We start from the raw sequence: 20,239 nt of genomic DNA, 5'->3' as shown, positions 1-20,239 counted from the left end.
GTATTTGTCTCATTTTTTTTTTTTTTTTTTACAGAGTCGTCGACATACAAATATTTAGGCCTAATCATCCACGTGGTCGGTAATTTCATTACGCTCGTCGAAGTATTACAAAGTACATATTTCGTGACCACGAGGCTTAGACTCTCAACATATGTATCTTTAATTGGTCTTTCCGGTCAACGGAGAACATTATTATCATTATTGAAAACTCTGAACACTGTATATTAAATTTTTCGTTAATTCGTAATCGATCTACGTTACGAAATTCTCTACGTTATCGTGTTTCGATTCAACCTTTAATTGCTAACGCTTCACGTTACATGTTCATCGTGCATTTGGAAAAAAATAAAATTTTTTCCTATCGATAAATAAATATATAAAACAGATACATATTTTAGATTGAAATACAAACGATTGAAGTTGTAAATAATACATACATATATACAAATAATACATAAAAATGATTATTTCATTTAATTCTAAATTAGGAACAAAAAAATTATATTATTATTTTTTGACAGAGAAAAAAACTTGCATCCAATCTTCCAGATTTAAATGATTTATTTCTTTTGCAAGATTAATTTTTGAGATGTCATAAAGATTTTGAAATTAATTTTTTATTTTCTTTTAAAAATATTTTTAAACAAATTTTTTATTAAATTTAGATTTTCAACAATTTATAAAATATTATTACAATGGAAGATAATTTTTGTTCAATTATAATTTGATTAATTACAGTCAAATATATACAGTCAAATAATACAGTCAAATGACATTGTCTTTGTATAGTTCAACATATTTCATATATTTTACAAAATCCTATTCAAAATATAATTTAACAATAACAAAAATATATTCCTTCATGTAAAGAAACCAAACAAACTTTTATCTAACTTCTCCCTATTACTGATACTTCGTTAGCAATTAGAGATTATGTTTCTAATCAGTCTCCTCGTGTATAATATATATAGATACTCATAACAAGCCTATATCAACGTATCTTCGTCTTGATTCGGAAAAACCATGAGCAGGGAATGTTGAGAGGTTGTTCTCTGACTAGCCGTCAATAGAGCGGTTTTCTCTCCCCCGCTACCATTTATGGAGCAATCAGGCGAGCTTCCTTCGAAAACGTGAGTCGTAGTGCTACTAGTCGAGGGCATATCGTTCAAATCTGGCGACGCCAAAGGCGGTGCTTGAATTGGACGTGTGTTATTGTTGCTGCTCTCTAACGACACCAATTGCATACTGTACGATTCACGATAACCGGATGTACTGGATGTATCCTCGTCCCACGAGGCGTCCGATGTTTGGAAATGAAGATGATGGTGATGATGATGATGATGGTGATGGTGGTAATGAAGCGTGGCGTGAAGTTGTTGATCGTTGAGCAGATTACCACCTTTCTCGCAATCAGATTGACGAATGGAGGAACTTCTTCTCGAACGAATGGACGACGAGTCGGAAGGGATACTGAAGCTCGATGGTTCCATTACTGGCGTAGGTGGCGTTAGTATCGATGGTTGAGAAGTTTGCGGTTGTGATACATTGTTACTTTGTTCTGATTTCACTTGCACTGCCTGTAGAGTAAATTTTTGAGTCATTATACAATTTTAATAGATTTGGCAATATATTCAATGCAATGTCAAATCACATGGGAGAAATTTGTAGAAACAAATATTGATAAGATTTGATTTTGGTTTTTAATGTCGAAATAGGAATGATCGATCGAAAACAAAACTTAAAATTTTTTCAAAATTTTGTAAATCAGGAAATCTCGAACATTTATTTCGTTCAAAACTATAATTTCAATAAATTTTATTTTTAAAATTAAAGATAAGAAATTTGCATAATGAATTAGTGAAAATATTGTGATGATAAAATTCAAATTCGCATAATAATAATCCAATTGAATTTAAATTTATAATTTATATTGGGAGAAAAAACTAAAAAAGATAGAAATTATTATTATTAGCTACCTGTATGAATTTGAATTTGAAAAATTTGAAAAATTAATTAAAATTTATTAAAATTTTACTTTTGATGAAATAATATTTCTTTAAAAAAATAAGAAAAAAGTAAATGTTCTCAATTTCAGAATTCCTTGCAAAATTTTGAATTTTACGAATTTAAAAATTAGATTTAAATTTATTTCTATTATTAAGTCAATATTCTATTATTTCTATAAGTATATGTATGTCATTACTTCTACGTGACTTCTTCGACTCTTTCTCAATCGGAAAGTCTTCTTGCTTTGACCCATAGAGCGTTGTAATCGAGGTTTGTCTGGGCGGGATTCGCCTGAACTGTCTTCGTTTGGACTGGTTGGGCTGAGTTGGCTCGTCACAGTTTCCCCTGATAAAATAAACGTGTTATCAATTCTCTTCACATCTAAAACATTACTCTCTATTCTACAATCTATCCATGCTGCTCTTCCATAACTACCATAATTGCAACCCGATGTATATTTTTCGAATCAAAGCGAAGTAATAATTGTATTTGTGGAATATAGATATCTTAACATGGCACTATATCTACTAAATATTTATCAAATAGTAATAATTTTTTTTTATCTAATATTTAAATTGAAATTGTACACGAATATATTAAATTTTATTCAAATTTTCTTAATAAAATATTTCATAAATATATTAAAATATATTAAATATATTAAAATAATAAATATAAATATATTATTTAATTTTTTTTTAAATTAATGTATAGATCTGGATAAAATAATATTTAAAAATTCAAATTATGCACAAGAATATTTATATTATATTTATATTTTATATCGTAAATTGAATTTATTAATTAACAAAATAATTTTAATTTTGTATTATTTGCACTATATATACTGCTTAAAAGCTGCTTTTAAAAGATTAAAATATTCAGTGAATTTATCGAAAATCATGCTTATATCCAATAAAGGAAGAAAAATTAAAAAAAAAGAAGAAAATTTTTAGAATTGAAAATTCATCTAATATATCTGTATATAATAATCTGTATATAATAATATCCAAGTATGTGTTATTTACTATAATTTGAAAAAATAAGCTTGGAAGGACTGTAGAACAGCGAGCATTTAATACGAAGAAGATAAAATGTAATAGAAAAGGGCTAATATACAGAGCATAGAATAGTGTTGTTTTTAAAATAGTGATTATTTCCAAGTATTTTTATTATCTGAAAATCATTTGAAAATATTTTAAAATAGAAGTAACAAAATAGAAAAGGATTAACATTATATCGATGTGAAATAGTTATAATAATTATAAAATAGTTTTAATCGATATGATCAAAATAATTTATTATTACCATTTTTTTTTGTAATTTCCTCTGTGTTGTACACATTGATTTTCTTTATATAACAATGAGCTCTTTAAAATAAAAATTAAATATTTTATAAATATTGAGGGGAATAAAAAATAAAAAATAACAAATCAGAAAATAAAAATAATAAAAAAGGATAATATCTTTATATATAAATTATTATTATTATATCCTTTTTAATTAAAATGTCATATCTAAATTCTTAGAAAAAACACAAACAATTATTCTAATTTTATTTAAGCTAAAGACATATTTTGTTATAGGAGAGTTCTCCATTATATTGATACTCCATTATATTGAATACTTGTTTACACTTTCTCCATTAGATATTAACAATTTCTTTTTAATAAATGTAATATGTTATATTTTCTTATATTCATTTGTTAGTTAATACAAATTCATTTGTTAATTAATATTAATTAAGTCTCTCCTATAGTAGAATATATTAATATATTGGTATATTAATATATCTTTGATGAATTTCTAGAGAAACAATTTAAAAATATCGATTAAGATTTATTTATTATATTATAAGCAATTGAAGTTTGGATTAAATATGAGATAGCTTTATTCTATCTCCAAATTTAAATTGCTTATAACTTAATAAATAAGTCTCAATCGATATTTTTGTATATCAACTTTTGTATTTGTTTTGGTCTTTAAATCTTCTTCAAAAGATTTTTCTTTGAGTTCATTTTAATTAAAAAGATAATATTATATAAATGTATTTCAATATTTCACTTTTCTTTCTTAAATTCCATAATATTATATTTCATAAATATATAATAAATTTGTTAATTTTTAATAGTAGTTTTCTTTTGTTATTAATAATACATTCATTACATGTAAATTATTTAATTAAAAAATATAAATTCAATTTATCTTTTTCTTATCGATAATATTAATCCTTTTAAAATAAAGATATTTCTACCTTGTATATATATGTTATCACCAAGATGATAAGTATAATGTAAATACGTTAAAAAAGAAGATGTGTTTTTGACAAGAGATATTATGTAAATGAAAATGAAATGAAATGAAATGTGATAATGATGATAGTAGGAAATAATTAAACATGCTAATAATTATTTATATCACATATTTCAATATTTCAATAATATAGAAAATATAACGAAATACGAAAATAGTATTATTATGCAAGTATTAATAAGTGTTATATTAATAATGATATTTTTCTTCTACTATTATATTTACAATGAATGAGATAATGAAATGAATGAAATAAATATATTTAAATCTTCTATATTTTTAATTTAATTTTATGTTTCAATAAAATATATAAAATTTAAAATTTTAATTAAAAAAAAATAATTTAAAGCTATTATTTATATTATTTCTACATTGCAGATATATACATGTGCGTATATACAAAATTGATCTATACATATAACAACATAATTAAAGATATAATTTTGCGAAATATCAATTTCTAAAAACATTATTGCCAATAGAGTATTATAAGCAAGCATTATATAAGCTGTTTAAATTTTCTCAATTTTCAAAAATTTTAATGCAATATAAATAACATATTCATAAAGAAAATTTTAAATTTAAAAAAAAAAGCATCATTATAAGCATCGAAATAAATTATTTAGCGATGAAAGCTATTTTTAACATTTAAAATATTATATTTGAAATATTATTTCAAAATTAAATCAATTTATTCTAAAATCTTATTCAAAATTTCAATAACTCAATTTTATATTTGTTTTCAGAATTTTTTCTTTCCATTTAACATTTATTATTCATTTATCATTAATTGTCTTCTTGAATATTTTCTAATACCAAATAATCTCTAAATTGTATAGATTTAATAAAATAATTTCTATTCTCTTTGAAAAACAATTCTATAAAAATATCTCTATAATGCAATACACTATTCTCGTAAATCTAACGTACTATTTTTAAAAATTGAAGATTACCGACGGTCGATCACAACTAAAATTTATTTATTTACAGTAGGGGCTCGAGATTTACCTGATGAGTGCCTAAACTCTACAGAAGAGAGAAAGCGCAGTTTTGGCGCCTTTTGATGAGTTAATATAGGATGAGGCTTTACATGGTTACGTTCATCGCTAGTAGAAGATGGTTGGGATCTATCTGAAACATGCCACATTTAACGTCTAGAATGAAGGGAGAGACGACAAGTGAATCATACCGAGTGACCATGTTATTTGTTATGTCGAAATATCGTTACGATGATATGAATTCTGCTGAATCGTTTCTATTTAATGAAAAATCATCGTGATAGAGGAGATATATCCTGTTTCATTTTTTCGGTACAAATGTTTTGAAAACTACGATGGATTAAAAAAAATACTTTTTTTTTTCTTGCTAATTTTTTAATCAAACACAAAAATGGATGAGACAGATCATTTTTGACATTTTTGACATATCTAAATTATATACATTTTGTATGGTTAGCTAAATGAGAATTAAAGAAAACAAAAATGAAATTTTGATAATACCATCAAAAAAAAAGCATAGATACTTATATTTTTATATTTTTAAAGACATTAAAAATATTATAATTATTCCTACAAATAGTGAATAAAAATTAGTGAATTTTAACAATGAATGAATGGAATTTTTCATGGATAAAAATATAAAATTTATATCTAAAAACTGATTCATAACATTAAAAAATTATGAAATATTAATCATTAAGTCCACACTTTTATAATTTTTCATTGGATAATTTTTTCATAATATATTACAATTATAATTACAAATATAAAATATATTTACACATTATTAAAATTTAAATTTCAGCATAAAAATAAAAATAAAAATAATTTTTTATAATATTTTTAATAAAAATAAATTTTATTTTATAAAAATATTATAAATTAAATTTTTAATAAAAATAATCTTTTAAAAAAAAAAACATATATTTTCAAAAATTTTATAACTTAGTAAAAGTATTTATTTTTATCCACAGTATTTTCAAAAATATTCCATACCATTGTATCAAAAATGCATAAAAATTAATCAGCACAAGGATCTGAAATAAATGAAACGATTAAATACGTGTAATGATAATAAATGAGGAAATAGTGTTTTTTTTTTAACTCTTCACGAGGTTGCTTCGATTATGGAAGACCTCTGAGAAATTGTGTCAAATTCTGTCATTAAAAGAAAATAAAAATTAAAGATATAAATATAACATATTAATGGAGAAATATGAAAGTAGTGTAGAATATTTAATAAGCACACGTATACGCCCACGCGCACATGAGGTATATGCTGTATTTTGTTTTCCGATAAAGAATAACTGGAATAACTGTGTTAAATTGTAGCAAAAGAATCAATTATCAATCAAAGAGATATATGAGTCGAGTAAAAGAAGGAAAGCAGACGAGAAAGTCGAAGCAACTACGTTATAGTGAAGTACAACTATGCAACGATGAACAGGATACCAACTGTTGGACATTACCATTGTCTAAATACTGCTATATGTACATGTATATAGTATATATTTATTACGATTGTGTAGAAAATGTAAGAGAAAATAGCAATAATAATAGAATAATCTAATGAAACATGTACCGTGAAAAGGAGATTTTTCTCGTTTTCAAAATAATTATTTTTATATATTTTCATTTTTCTCGATTGAAATTTCAAGATAGAATTAAGTTTGTCATTTGTTTCTTCTTTTTTGAAAATTTGTAGTGAATAATGATCGAAATTCATAATTAATTTAATGATAAATGAAAGCAAATTTTTTTTTGAACACTTGATTAATTTTTTATATTTTTTGATAGATTTTAAAAGTATTACTTATTAATTCAATATAATTTATTATATATTCAAATGAATTTCAAAATTGAAACGAACGTATCACGTGTTTAATCATATTTTATATGGTAATTGTATCATATAATAATATCACATTAATTTTTATTAGCATTCATTAGATCTATATCTGACTATAATGAATTTTTTATTTTATAAATTTTAAAATATTGAATATAATAAATAAATAATAAAAGTACATATACCTAAGTATATTTTATTAATCTTCAAAAGAGCAATTATTGAATATATGATTCTATTATGAATTTATCAACTTTTACTACATTATTACATTATCGATATTTTAATCAAAATTTTTAATATTTTTTATGTACATAATTAATTTCATATGATATATCAAAATAGATAATAAATTTAATTAATTATTTAAGAAAACTCTACGTTTTTGATTTACTTTTGATTTAAAAATTTGATTTTTTGATTATTTTGACATTCTATATTCATATAGTTCATATATTTAATATATGTTTCAAAAAGAAATGTAAAAAAAGAATAATTGTACTTATCTTATTACAAAATAAAATTACATTCTATCAAAAAATAGAACAATAATAGAACCAAACATAAAATTAGTTTTAAAAAAATGTATTACATTTATTTTTAAATTATTTCTTTTTCAATAATCTAAATATTTTACATAATATAAACTTTTGGTAAAAAAATATCTTATTCTTTAAACTTAATTTGTTAAATATTTGTTCAGCTTTTTTACAAATAAGAATTATTTACAAGAAAAATCACATCAAACAGAGTATCATAAATTTGAATTTTAAAAGTTGATTATCTTTAATTTTGTAGATTTTTGTTACAATTTATCATGCAAAAATATAAACCAAATGCACAATAATACAAATGTCTCATTCAACAATTTTATAAAGATCAATAAAAAACATAAAAGAATTTTTATTAATCTATTAATCAAGTGTTCAAAATCAGATCTTCACTTATTATATATCATTTTTCATTCACATATATAAGATTTAAACATTACTTTTTTTTAATCCTTCATGTTATCGTCACAAAAAAATGTACAAAAGAAAAAGGGGAATACACAAAATATATACAAAATGGAAAACACACGAAGTATATGCACTCCAATAAATGAGTATCGTTTTTCCAGGATATCCATGATATACATAATATGTAACAAAGAACAATTTGCACAGCGAACAAATTCAAATTTTTTATTACAAAAGGAAACACGATCAATTTCATTTTTTTATTGTATTTTATAATCGGCAAAAGTGTAAAAAATTTTAAAAATTGAAAAATAAATCGTAATCTCCTTTAACGTGCATTTGAATGTACACAAATCGATCGAATCTCTTCACGGAAATAAAAGGAAGAATAGTAGCAACAAATATTTGATAAAAAAAAAAAGAAAAAAAGATAAAGAAGTAGAAAAAGTGAATAAATATAATGAAAAATTACGAGATGTGTGGATAAGCGTGAATAAAGGGTACACACCAGCAGGACGTTTATTCATAAATCGTATCAGAATTTACTATTTTAGTATCCGCTTACCTCCGTCCCCTAGCTAGCAATGGAAGCAATGCAATGATCAATATAAGACCAAACAGGGATGCCCGGACGAACGATGAATGGAAAATAAAAAAAAAAGAAAAAGTGTGAGCGAAGTGGAGATCGAATTTACGCACAGCGAGTGTGAAAAGTATTCATAGAGTAATTGATTTGAAGGAGAAACATCTTAGAACTTTGTTTATTAATAATTTACAAAAAAAAAAGAATTGATATTCAATATAATTTCAATAAAAGTATCGTAGAATTTATTAACAGAGTTTCGAATGAATAAATAATAATATGCATATACTCTTATGTTAATAATCTGTAATATAATTTTAAAAGAAAAAAGGAATTGTAATATTATTTTAATAATTTGCCAAAAAAGATTGCGCTAAATATTATATATATATATATTTATTTATTTTTATCTATATAAATTATATTATACTGTGTACATACATTGGAATAATTGGAATAATATTGGAATAATTGGAATAACTATTGGAATAATTTTAATATTTTTGATAACTTTTGTTATGATTATTTTTAGATTATTCTTAATTAATAGAAAAATTATTAGAAAATTCACTAATTGTACTTTTTCTTACTTTTTTGCAATTCATAATTATAAATGGTCTTGTGCATTTTATATTATTTTTTTATAGTACGTGATATTTTAATTTTTTTTTGTATCTTAAATTACAAAATTATATTTATTAAAATATAATTATACAAATACTTATTACACATATATTATATATTTTTTGTCACTACATATTTCAATAACAAATATTAATCATCAAAAATTCAATAACAAACATCAATAACAAATATAAATAGCTCAATTCTTTTTTTTATAACTTCTAAAAAATATAAACATATTATTTATTTGTTAATAACTTTTCTACAATATTTTTGTTGAATTACATTTCTTTTTACACTCCCTGTAAGTATCTATGTAATAATAATAATAAAAATTTCGAAATGAAAATATTGTAGTCACGCAAAAAAAGATGGACAAAAAGAAGAAAAATTAAGAAAACTTGGACGTTTCGTGGCAAGCCTCGCTGTCAGGAAATGAAATGAATACGATATGGTAAATATTCATAATCATTTACAAAAAAATAAAAGGCGTCACAAGAGCTTTGCAAATTTCCTCGCAGTGCCCTATAGACAATGGCTCGATCCAACTGTGGTAAACATCTCTTAAATCGCTTAGAAAAACAGCGAAACATTTATGAGAGGCTTGCAGTCGCACCGTTTAATATATATATTTGAAATTTGGGAGTGATTTTTCGAATTCGAAGGAAATGAAATACCTGTTGGTGCTTGTTGTTCTGCTTGCTGTTCAGTGGCGCCATCGCAAGCTTCACGAAGAGTGGAGGAACCTCCGCTTGTGCTCGATCCTGGAACAATTGAAAATCGATATTTAATGTAAATAAGAATAAATAATTGCAGTTGAAATATTTTCTCATTAATTAACGATTCATTTTATCGTCAAATTAATATTGAAATTACCAATTTATATTTAAATCTATTACAGAGAAATAATTAGATTTAATATGTATATAATAATATAAAATTAAATATATACAATGATATTTTTTGGTCCAATAAAAATCATTATTGATTTTGTCAAAAAATATTCATATATTTTTAAATAATTGGAAAAATGAAAAAATTTAAAACCACTCACTTTGATAATTTTAATATTAATATTTGAATCTGTCTTTAACCTTAATATCAATCTTATATTTACAGATATTATATATTAGATCATCTTATAATTTTATTAATTTTATTTATCATCAACAAATTAACATTGTACTATCAAAAAAAATATTCGGTATATAGATTAATAATGTGTAATTAAAATGACATACCACGTGCAGTTTGTATACCATTTGGTGGCGCTGACACTTGACTCGGTTGCGTTGTTTTAATAGTACTGCTCGAATTCGACTGATGATTCATATGACTCCTGGATCCAAGATCCCCGGTCAGAAGATCGATTAACGATAATCTTTGTGTTCGAGATTGACCTTCCGTCGCACAATGCATATCTACGACACTCCTCTTTGGTTCTGATTGTGTTTCATCTAAATATACAACAAAAATAATATGAAATGAATAGAAGAATACAGAAAATATACATGTCTATTATATTTAAACTGATATTATTATAATTACTTATCATTATCATATTACAAGATCAATGTATTATAAAACCAATAATATTGCTATTCGATTTCAACGATTTACAATACTATTAAATATCATATTGATCATAAAATCATAAAATCATATTAATCCATTTTAAAATATGTTAACCTTAAAATCTCGATAAAAGAAAAGTAACCTTCAAATTTTTCTATCATCACGTATTCATCACGTATTCACTTTTTAAATAAAGTAATATAAGTATAAATATATAATTTGTAATATTTTTATAATTATTGATGTACCAACCGAATTTTCGATCTTCTATCTCTTCCTTTAGTTTCCTCAACTCGTGTATAAGATCGGTGAGCAGACTTCCACGCGACTTTGGCACGCTTTTGGTATCCCCATTGATCTTTGCTCGTATGGTAGTTTGCATGTTCCTCTCGTGTTCCGAGATCGGTGCCTGACCGATCTTGTGGACGATAAAAGGTAACATTTGAATATACAATGCGGTACGATGAGTAACTACGAATTCTATAAAATTCCATAGATACATGGAAGCTTCGTTTCGCTTGTTCAGTAAACGCATTGTACGTAAGATTTTTGGCCATTCGGTTTTCAGTTCGGTTTCGAAACATATCGTCATTATCTTCAATGCTGTGAAAAATCATGTAAAAAAACAATTAATATTATATTACGGTGAAAATATAAAATTATAGAATAAAACTAAGGAAAACTTGAAATATTCCTACAAGCATAAATATTAAAGTATAATAAATATTAAAAATAACTAATGTTCTATTCTTTGTTTCTTATTTCATGGATCTGAAGTTCTTAAATAGTGATATATTTAAATGAATGACACGTAAGTTATTTGTAATATATTATTATATATAATTTCGTCTAAAATTCAAGGCAATTTTTAATGTACAATGTATATTTTTAATGTATATGTAATTCTAATTAAATATAGAATATTTTTTTTTTTACAAAAATTGAAAAATTAATATTATTATTTGATGTTTTATGCATTAGTTATACAATATATACAATAATGACTTCAATATTGTAACTCAATGTTAAAATTAATAATTGGTTAGTTCTAATTATTATTTTTTTATATTACAATGAAATTATATTCGTTTGAATATTTTTATCAATATTTTTATGAATTGATAGATACATTTGAAATATTAATAAATATTTGTAAATAAATATTTATTCCTATTCTATAAATAAAGATTCATGAATTTTTTCGATATAATTGTTAAAAATAATAGTATAATAATATTCAAGAGCTAATTGCTCACCTAAAAAAGCAACTTGATATAAGGTCAACGATGTTTTGGTTAAAGTCTTCGAATCTCTCGCTACAAATGTTAAACTACTCGTTCTCATATCTGTCGTTGTCTTTAAATTCTGTGCAGTTATTGGTACCGTTTTCGTAGTTGGTGGCCATAAAGTGTTTAATACTGCGGTTAGTGCAAAATTTATATCGGACTGTCTCAATTTTGGTACATCTAAAAAAAATAATGTTGAATTGATTATTATATTTTTATAATTTAAAATACATTATTTTTCATGTATTGTAAAAAAAAGGAAGTTTTTTGTAATTTATACAATTTTTCTTTTTAAAGATTTTATTTTTATCGATTATATAATTATATTTTATCGGATTTAATATTGAAAAAATATATTTAAAAAAATAACAAAATTTCATATTTCATTCAACTTCTTTATAATGGTATTTGATACATAAACGAATGTATTTTATTTTTTATTATTGAAATGAAAACATACTTATTCCAAAAGAATAGCAATGAAAAAAATTTACGAAATTCAATTATTAAAAATAAATTTTCTAATGTTAATTTTTCTATTCTGCATTTTCAAACAATTTGCCATTTAAAAAATTTTATAGTAAAAAATAGATAATAATTTCTTGATGTCAAATTAAAGAAATAAAACGAATTTAATATATTCATATTAATTAACATAGTTTAATTTTTGTTACTATTATTATTTTTACTATATACAATCATCAATAATGTCATAATGAATTTTTTTTATAATTTTTTATAATTTTTATAATTTTTTTTATAATTTCCTAAATAACAATTATTCGATTATCAAAACTGCATATTGTCTATTTAATTTCTCACTAATAAATTACATATGATTCGATTTAATTTCAAAAATTCATAATAAATTTATAATTTTTTGCAACAATCACTAAATTTTTAAATTAATATTATTAAAATAATATTTATTTAAAAATCAATTTTAGAAATAATTACGAAAATATCTCATACAACTTTACCTTTCCTTCCAGTTCCCACACGCAAAAACAAAGGTATCAACAAATTAAGAAGCATATTTTCAATTCGAGTTTGAGTGGCGAACATGGCGTGCAAGTATCCTTCTCCGAGAGAAATGACGTACAGCGCTATCAGTCGGAGCACGGTCGAGCAAAAATGCTGTGGAGGTATTTTGCTCATTAAGGCGGCCGAGGAAGCTGATGTCATATCCTCTGGTGGGGTATCTCCGATGATTAGTGACTATGGATAAATTAAAGCATCCAATTAATCAAAAGTTAAACGCCTAATTATTACTCCACTACTATTATTAACTCTTTAATATCTAAGTTTGCGAGGCATGAATCACTTAATTGTATAAGTAGACCTTAATGAAGACGTTGTTTAATTCATTGTAAATTAGAATTTATTTATTAATTGATGATTGAAATATTCGAAAGATTTAAGATTTGATTTGATATTTCATATTTTGGAATATTATTAGCCTAGATTAAGACTTTTATATTTGTAATTATTTGTAAAATAATTTATGTTTGAAATATATGAACTTATGCAAAGTTTAATAATTTCAAATTTCCAATATTATTTATTATTTATATATATTATTTAAGAGTTAAAAATTTTAAATCACATATATGTAATTATTTTTTTGTCTCTATGAAAATCAATAATAATAAATTTTGTCAAAAACAATAAATTAATAAATTACAAAAATAAAAAGTCTGAAATCAATCAATTTAACTTTATGGATAATTGATTGTTTTAATAATAATATTAATATCATTATAATTTTAACTAATACGAATAACTTTTATAATTTCTATTAGAAAATTAACTAACTAGAAAATTTCAAATATAGCTATTTCTTTATACATATGCATCTTTAGTTTACATATAAAAAATTAAATTTACAATTTGTAGATATAAAATAACATTGAAAGAATTAAAAAATAAATGAAATAATATTAATATTATACCTGGCACGTGGTTAGTAGCGCTTTCAAATATTGAAAATGCGCAATGTAAGGACATTTGACCAACGTTTCGTAAACTCCCTTCAAGAGGTCACTGGCGGCAGCCCAATCGGTATTTCTTCTGATAGAAGCTTTCTTATGTATTTTACTGAATGTTTTATCCAATCTTCGCAAAATATTCGTCAATGCTGGTTTCATATCATCGCTTGACCAATCGGTCGAAGGTAAAATATCATTCATATATCTTCTTAGACCGCGACAACCCATCGTGCTTGCATCATATGGAGATATTTTCAAAAGACTGTGTGCAATGTCCGCTAATCGCTGTTAACGAACCATGACATTGTAGTTCCATTAAGTTCCATAAAGTTTCTTACTTTACATTATAGCAGCAGTGTTTCATTTTTCACGTGACATATAGTTAAGTATTTTAATAAATACTTAAAAAAAAGTTTAGAATATTTATAATGCATAGAATTTTTTAAGAAAATTCCATTTTCAAAATTGAAAATTTATCCATAGCAATAGTTTGGAAAAGAAGAATTTTTAAAGTTATATTTTTTATGTATTTTAATCAAAAAATTTCTCAAAATTATTAAAGCAATAATTGAAGTAATCTTTTCAGATTAAGAGTTTCTCAAATTTTTTTGAAAAATTTTTTTTTTAAATCAATTATAATAAGTTCTTTTTTTTAATGTTTTCGAAAAAAAGATATAATATATTAGAAAAATATATTATTTAATTAATTAATTTAAAATTCATATATATATCTCAGGACAAAATTCTCGAAAGTATTTTTCACAATTTTTTTAATATTGATTCAGAAAATAGCCATCCAATATCGAGCACTCTTTAATTTCTGAATTTTTTTTAATTTTTTATTCTCAAATATATTCTAATCCTTAAGAAAATATTGTCGCTAAAAATTTAATTAAAAAAAAAAATTCAAAATTTTTCAAATTAATTTAATCAATAAATTTACAAATTTTCATAACAATCGAAAGAAAATACTTACTATGTGACACTTGGGATCCAACAATTCGATCGTCTTCCCATCCTGAGACTTTTTATTCAATTCCACCAAACGCGTCGAGCATCGAGCCACGAAATCCCCTACCATGTTCAATAAAGTGTCACGCGGTCGACGAAACTCATTTTTATGACAACTTTCGGCATCGTCGTTGTCTCGATCGTAGAAGGTTCGAACCCTGGAATGTTCTATGTACTTGGAAGTATGGGTTTCATCCTCGAAGTCGAAGCCAGGGGAATACGGTCCTTTGCCATAATTTCGTTGACTAGAACCTTTGTGCTCCGGACTCGATTTTTGCGGCCCGTTATAATATCTAATAAAAGATATCAAAACAGAGATAAGATGGAAAAATTTCCTTAATTATAAAATTTATTTAATTACTTTCACAGAGGATTTATTACAAATATATTGAAAAAGATAAGATTCTTAATCAATTGGCTTTTAAAATATTGAAATTTGAGACTAAATTTTTGAAATTTATCTTTATTATAAATGGATATTAACTGGATGTAAACTTACTTTGTTAACGCCTCAGAATTATTCACTAAAGTTTTCACAGCCACTGCCAATTGATGTATTATTTCCTTCTCGGTTTTTCCTTCCTTGTTGTAAGTAGGGGATTGTATTTGTTGAACATAGCAAGGCAGTATCGCTTCCAGAATAATCTGTTGGATTAAATAAAATGAAGAAATGAAAATTAAAAATTATTTAATCATTAAATTTCTAGTAATGAAATTCAATCGATATGCAGATATGCAAAAAAAAAAAAAATAGTGATTGATTTGAAAATCTTTGGATAGAAATTTTGAAAAATTGATTTTGATAATAAAATTGCAATTTTGGAATCCAAATATATGAAAATAAATATTTTGATGAGAGAAAAAAGAAATTTTTTTTTAATTCAGTCTTAAGTAAAAAGGACTTTTATCGACATAAGGATTAAATTTAATTATTTGACGTGATCTTACCAACATTTGTTGACCTCTGACAGAATCGGGCGCGTAAGCTATCACCATTACACATAGAGATATGCAATCTAACACGGTAACCATTTCGTTCTCGTCGTGATAACAAAAATCAATGGCTTTCAAAGGCTTTTCCTCTTTCACCAATTCATCTATGTTCAAAGGATCAGGCGATGGAGTTTCCAGGCTCAACAGTAAATTAAATAGGCACGTAGATGGAACCTTAAAGTAATTTAATTATTTTCAAATAAATTCTCTTATATATCATATTATTTCTTTTAAGTTTATAAGAAATACAAATGAATTATTAATTCATTTTCACAAAAAAAAATAAGATTTTCCAATTTAAATGAGTGGACTTCTATATTCAAAAATAAATAGAAGAAGAGAAAGTATAGAGAAAGTACCTTGTGCGCCTCTCCATGAATGCTAGTCTCATCCGTGTCCAATATGGTGGAAACGCTGCCGAACATTTGAAGGATAAACGGTTTTCTGTTCATGAGATAGAACTGTTTAACAGCGTACTCGACGGTAGTTGTGACCAATTTGTTGGTCTGATGGGTGGAATATAATTGCAGCAACGTTGGCATAATTAGCAAATAGCCGTTCGTTGAAAATATATTCTTGAAATTGTGGGCAGCGTTTATGTATGTGGCGATCACGTAGCGCAAAATGCAGGAATCCTCGCTGTGAAGAATCACTGCGCCGTTTAAAACATTTAGAAACAGGTGAATGTCCCCTGAATAGGCGAAATTCCCCGCCATCGCTTCGAACATCCTCGCAATCAGCTTCACCCACATAAACTTGTGCATTACATCCAGGCCAAGAAGCTCCTAGGCAAACGAGATGACGAGATGACGAGATTTCATGGCCTGCATTTGCATTTAAACGTAGGTATCTATCATTTCATTTGTGCAACAACTACGATACGAGTTAAACGACATCTTTATAAATCTGATAATGCAATTGTAATACAAGTTGCCTCATGTAATTTTCGTGCCTTAAATATTTTGTTTTGCGACATGCTGGGAGACCATTAAATATACATATATATATATTTTTAACTCAATCAAAATTTTTGCTCATAGCAATAGTTGATTCGAATCGAATGATATTTTCTTCTTTATTCATTATATATATTTGTATATACATAATATTTGCAAATTATAAATTATAAATTATTATATGTGTAACAATTATTTATAATTGTAACTTATAATATACAATATACATTTTTCATAATACAAGTTGTCTCATGTAATTTTCATGTCTTAAATATTTTGTTTTGCAACAGAATAGCATATTAGAAGGCTATTAAATATATATATATATATATATTTCTTTATTTTAACTCAATCAAAATTTTTGCTTGTCACAATATTCAATTCGAATTGATATTTTCTTTTTTATTCATATTATATATATATTTATGCAAATTATAAATTAGAATTGTAACAATTGTAACAATCGTTGATAAATTTCGATTTAACTTACCCTACCAATTTCACCACCTTTATACAAATCCAAATCTGCTTCCAAAGCTCTTCTTGGGAAAGAAGGTAGCTTCATTAATTCCTCGTGAAGGAAAACTACTCTTTGCACCACCATATCGACGTTTTTCAATATAGCCCATGTTAATAAAACCTTGCCAATTTCCACGAACTTGTGAACCAATTCTTGACGTTGCAAAGCGTTGAACGCGTCCTCCGGTTTCATGTGAACCAGTTCGATCTCCGAAAATTGGGATCTACCCTTAAAGAAGTAGTAATCTCGAACGTAGGACGAAGAATTTCGAATTTGATCTGCAAATATAAATTGAAACGATGGAATGTTTTCAATAATAAATTTATTCTGTTTTTCTCACAAATACTATTTGTGAAATTGATGCTATATAAATATAATTAAAATTAAAATTGAGAGATCCAGAGGAGAAAAGTGATAGTGCGTGTCAAAATTTGATCTGTAAATATAAATAGAATGTTTTCAATGAAAATTTATCCTCTTTTTCTCACAAATAGTATTTGTGAAATTGATGCTATATAAATGTAATTAAAATTAAAATTGGCAGATTTAGAAGAGAAAAGTGATGAATGCATGTGTCAGTGTGATGTCTAGAGGAGCTTATGAATGTAAAATTTCATTCAATTTACTTTTTTCTCTAACTTACACAGTGACTTTCAATTTCAAATTTTAGATTTTAATAATGTTTAAACTGTAGACCAACATCATAATTAAATTATAACAATTTCAGATTTTAGGTATCACTATACATTCTAGTAATTAGATTAGGCTATAGGTTTCTTTTTGTCTACAAATAAAATATTATTTAATAATTCGATTAATATACAAAAAATAATTAGATTTAGAGAAAAAAAAAGTGCAACTGCACAATTTCTTTACAATTTTTGTCTATCTATAACAGGACAAGAGAAAAGAAAACTAATATCACGTTCCAATTATAAGAATTATATACAATATTAAAATTTATACATGTTAAATTTTTTCATGAAAAATGAAATATAAATTATAGTTTTTCATAAATTTTTAAAAAATTAAAAATAGTTACAAAATATATATGTAGTAATTATATATGTATGTAGTAATTAGAAGATGTGATTAGTACAAACGTGTTTTGTAGTCAACAAGGAAGTACTCTTTGTGTTTCGATTCCTCGATGCCAAAAAAGTCCAATGATTCTCGAAGTATCTGGCAAAATTGCGTGTCTTCTTGGACCGGAAACTGGGAAGGAATCCCTCCCGCGTCCGGATCTTGAGGACCATGGACTACGATCCTCTTTGCGGATGGAACGTTCGCGGTTAACAAAATGGAGGCATCACACTGCTCCTTTCGTAATATTTGTTTCAAATCTTTGAACATGATTCCATGCACACTGTGCACAACCTATAAACAATAATACAATTTATACGAATATTTTAACTTTATTATTATTAATTAAGTATTAATTTAATATATTAATATTAAAATATTAATTATTTAATTATTATCAATTAATCTATTAATTAATATATTGATTTAAATTTTTTAAATCGATTTGCAATTTTCAAACATACAAATACAAATTATTTAAGAAAGAAAAGTGATTTGTTCCATTAAATATATAAAGAAAAATATGTAATATATATATGTAATAAATGAATAAATTAGTTCTGAATAATACTATAAAATTAATTCTGAATAATACTATAAAATGAAAGTATATTTCATTCATTCCTTTTCTTTAACGAATATATATCTTTAAATTTCTTGTTTCTAACTTTAATTATTTTTTTCTTTTAAAAAAGACAACAACTTTTTGTCCAAATTGTATGGATTATAACCTCAGCATTATATAAAATGTTTTAAAATTTTACATTCTAAATAATTTTTTTAATAAATCATTTTTTTATTATTTTTATAACAATTTAATAATTTTATTACACCCTATGGAATATCTACAAATACCTATTAAGATCCTTCATAAGTAGTCAAATAAGCAGTCAACTGTTAAAGTCAACTGTTAAAGTGATAAATTTTTGCTGAATATTTTAATATAGTCGATTTATTACTATGAATTTTTAGATTACTAATTAATAAGAAAGATAAAATAAGAGAAATCAAATTTAAAAATTATATTCGTTCAAATAACAAAATTGACAGAAATGTAGATTATTCCATTATATAATAATCAAAATCCATTTTAATATTCTGCAAAAATATAAAAGATATTTAATAAACAAATAATCGCTTTTCTCTATTATTATACACTATGAAAATTTAATTTCAATTAAATGATCAAAAAAAAAATTATATTTCTAATTTAAACTCGATACAAGTTTAATCACCATCCATAATATAGAGAGTGCAGTTCCAATCAACTTCTGTCCTTCCTCGTGCGGAGAACGGGCATAAAACATTACGTATCCGATGATATAATTGTACAATGCAAAAGCGGCTTGCTGAGGCAATTTTGGCACGAATCGAATTAGATGCCTCAAAATTTTAAACATCAATTCCTGCTTCTCTCTTGTGAGACGTTCCAACACGTAACGTAGGAACAGTGCACTGTCCTCCACCAAGCAATTCCAAATCACCTGATAGTAA

The 20,239-nt window shown here is 24.7% G+C and overlaps 1 protein-coding gene across 1 annotated transcript in view; it reads right to left on the bottom strand.

Moving 5' to 3' along the window:
* Positions 1–901: 901 nt before the first annotated feature.
* Positions 902–20,239, bottom strand: part of LOC102680756 (protein unc-80 homolog) — a 51,721-nt gene continuing 32,383 nt past the window's right edge. Inside the window, exons 38-53 of the mRNA XM_006615760.2 lie at positions 19,981–20,229; positions 18,766–19,039; positions 17,633–17,940; positions 16,546–16,971; positions 16,142–16,360; positions 15,693–15,838; positions 15,159–15,486; positions 14,147–14,467; positions 13,175–13,412; positions 12,165–12,374; positions 11,161–11,511; positions 10,575–10,790; positions 10,011–10,097; positions 5,329–5,451; positions 2,204–2,352; positions 902–1,577 (exon numbers count right to left, since the gene is read on the bottom strand). Coding sequence (XP_006615823.1) covers positions 987–1,577; positions 2,204–2,352; positions 5,329–5,451; positions 10,011–10,097; positions 10,575–10,790; positions 11,161–11,511; positions 12,165–12,374; positions 13,175–13,412; positions 14,147–14,467; positions 15,159–15,486; positions 15,693–15,838; positions 16,142–16,360; positions 16,546–16,971; positions 17,633–17,940; positions 18,766–19,039; positions 19,981–20,229 — 4,236 coding nt within the window. The 3' untranslated portion in view covers positions 902–986. The remainder of the gene's footprint in view (positions 1,578–2,203; positions 2,353–5,328; positions 5,452–10,010; positions 10,098–10,574; positions 10,791–11,160; positions 11,512–12,164; positions 12,375–13,174; positions 13,413–14,146; positions 14,468–15,158; positions 15,487–15,692; positions 15,839–16,141; positions 16,361–16,545; positions 16,972–17,632; positions 17,941–18,765; positions 19,040–19,980; positions 20,230–20,239) is intronic.

The sequence above is a fragment of the Apis dorsata genome, unplaced genomic scaffold (assembly GCF_000469605.1).
Source record: "Apis dorsata unplaced genomic scaffold, Apis dorsata 1.3 scaffold_233, whole genome shotgun sequence".
In the NCBI taxonomy this organism is placed as follows: domain Eukaryota; kingdom Metazoa; phylum Arthropoda; class Insecta; order Hymenoptera; family Apidae; genus Apis; species Apis dorsata.
Note: the sequence above shows the minus strand (reverse complement) of the source record. Positions and strands in the feature narration are given on the sequence as shown.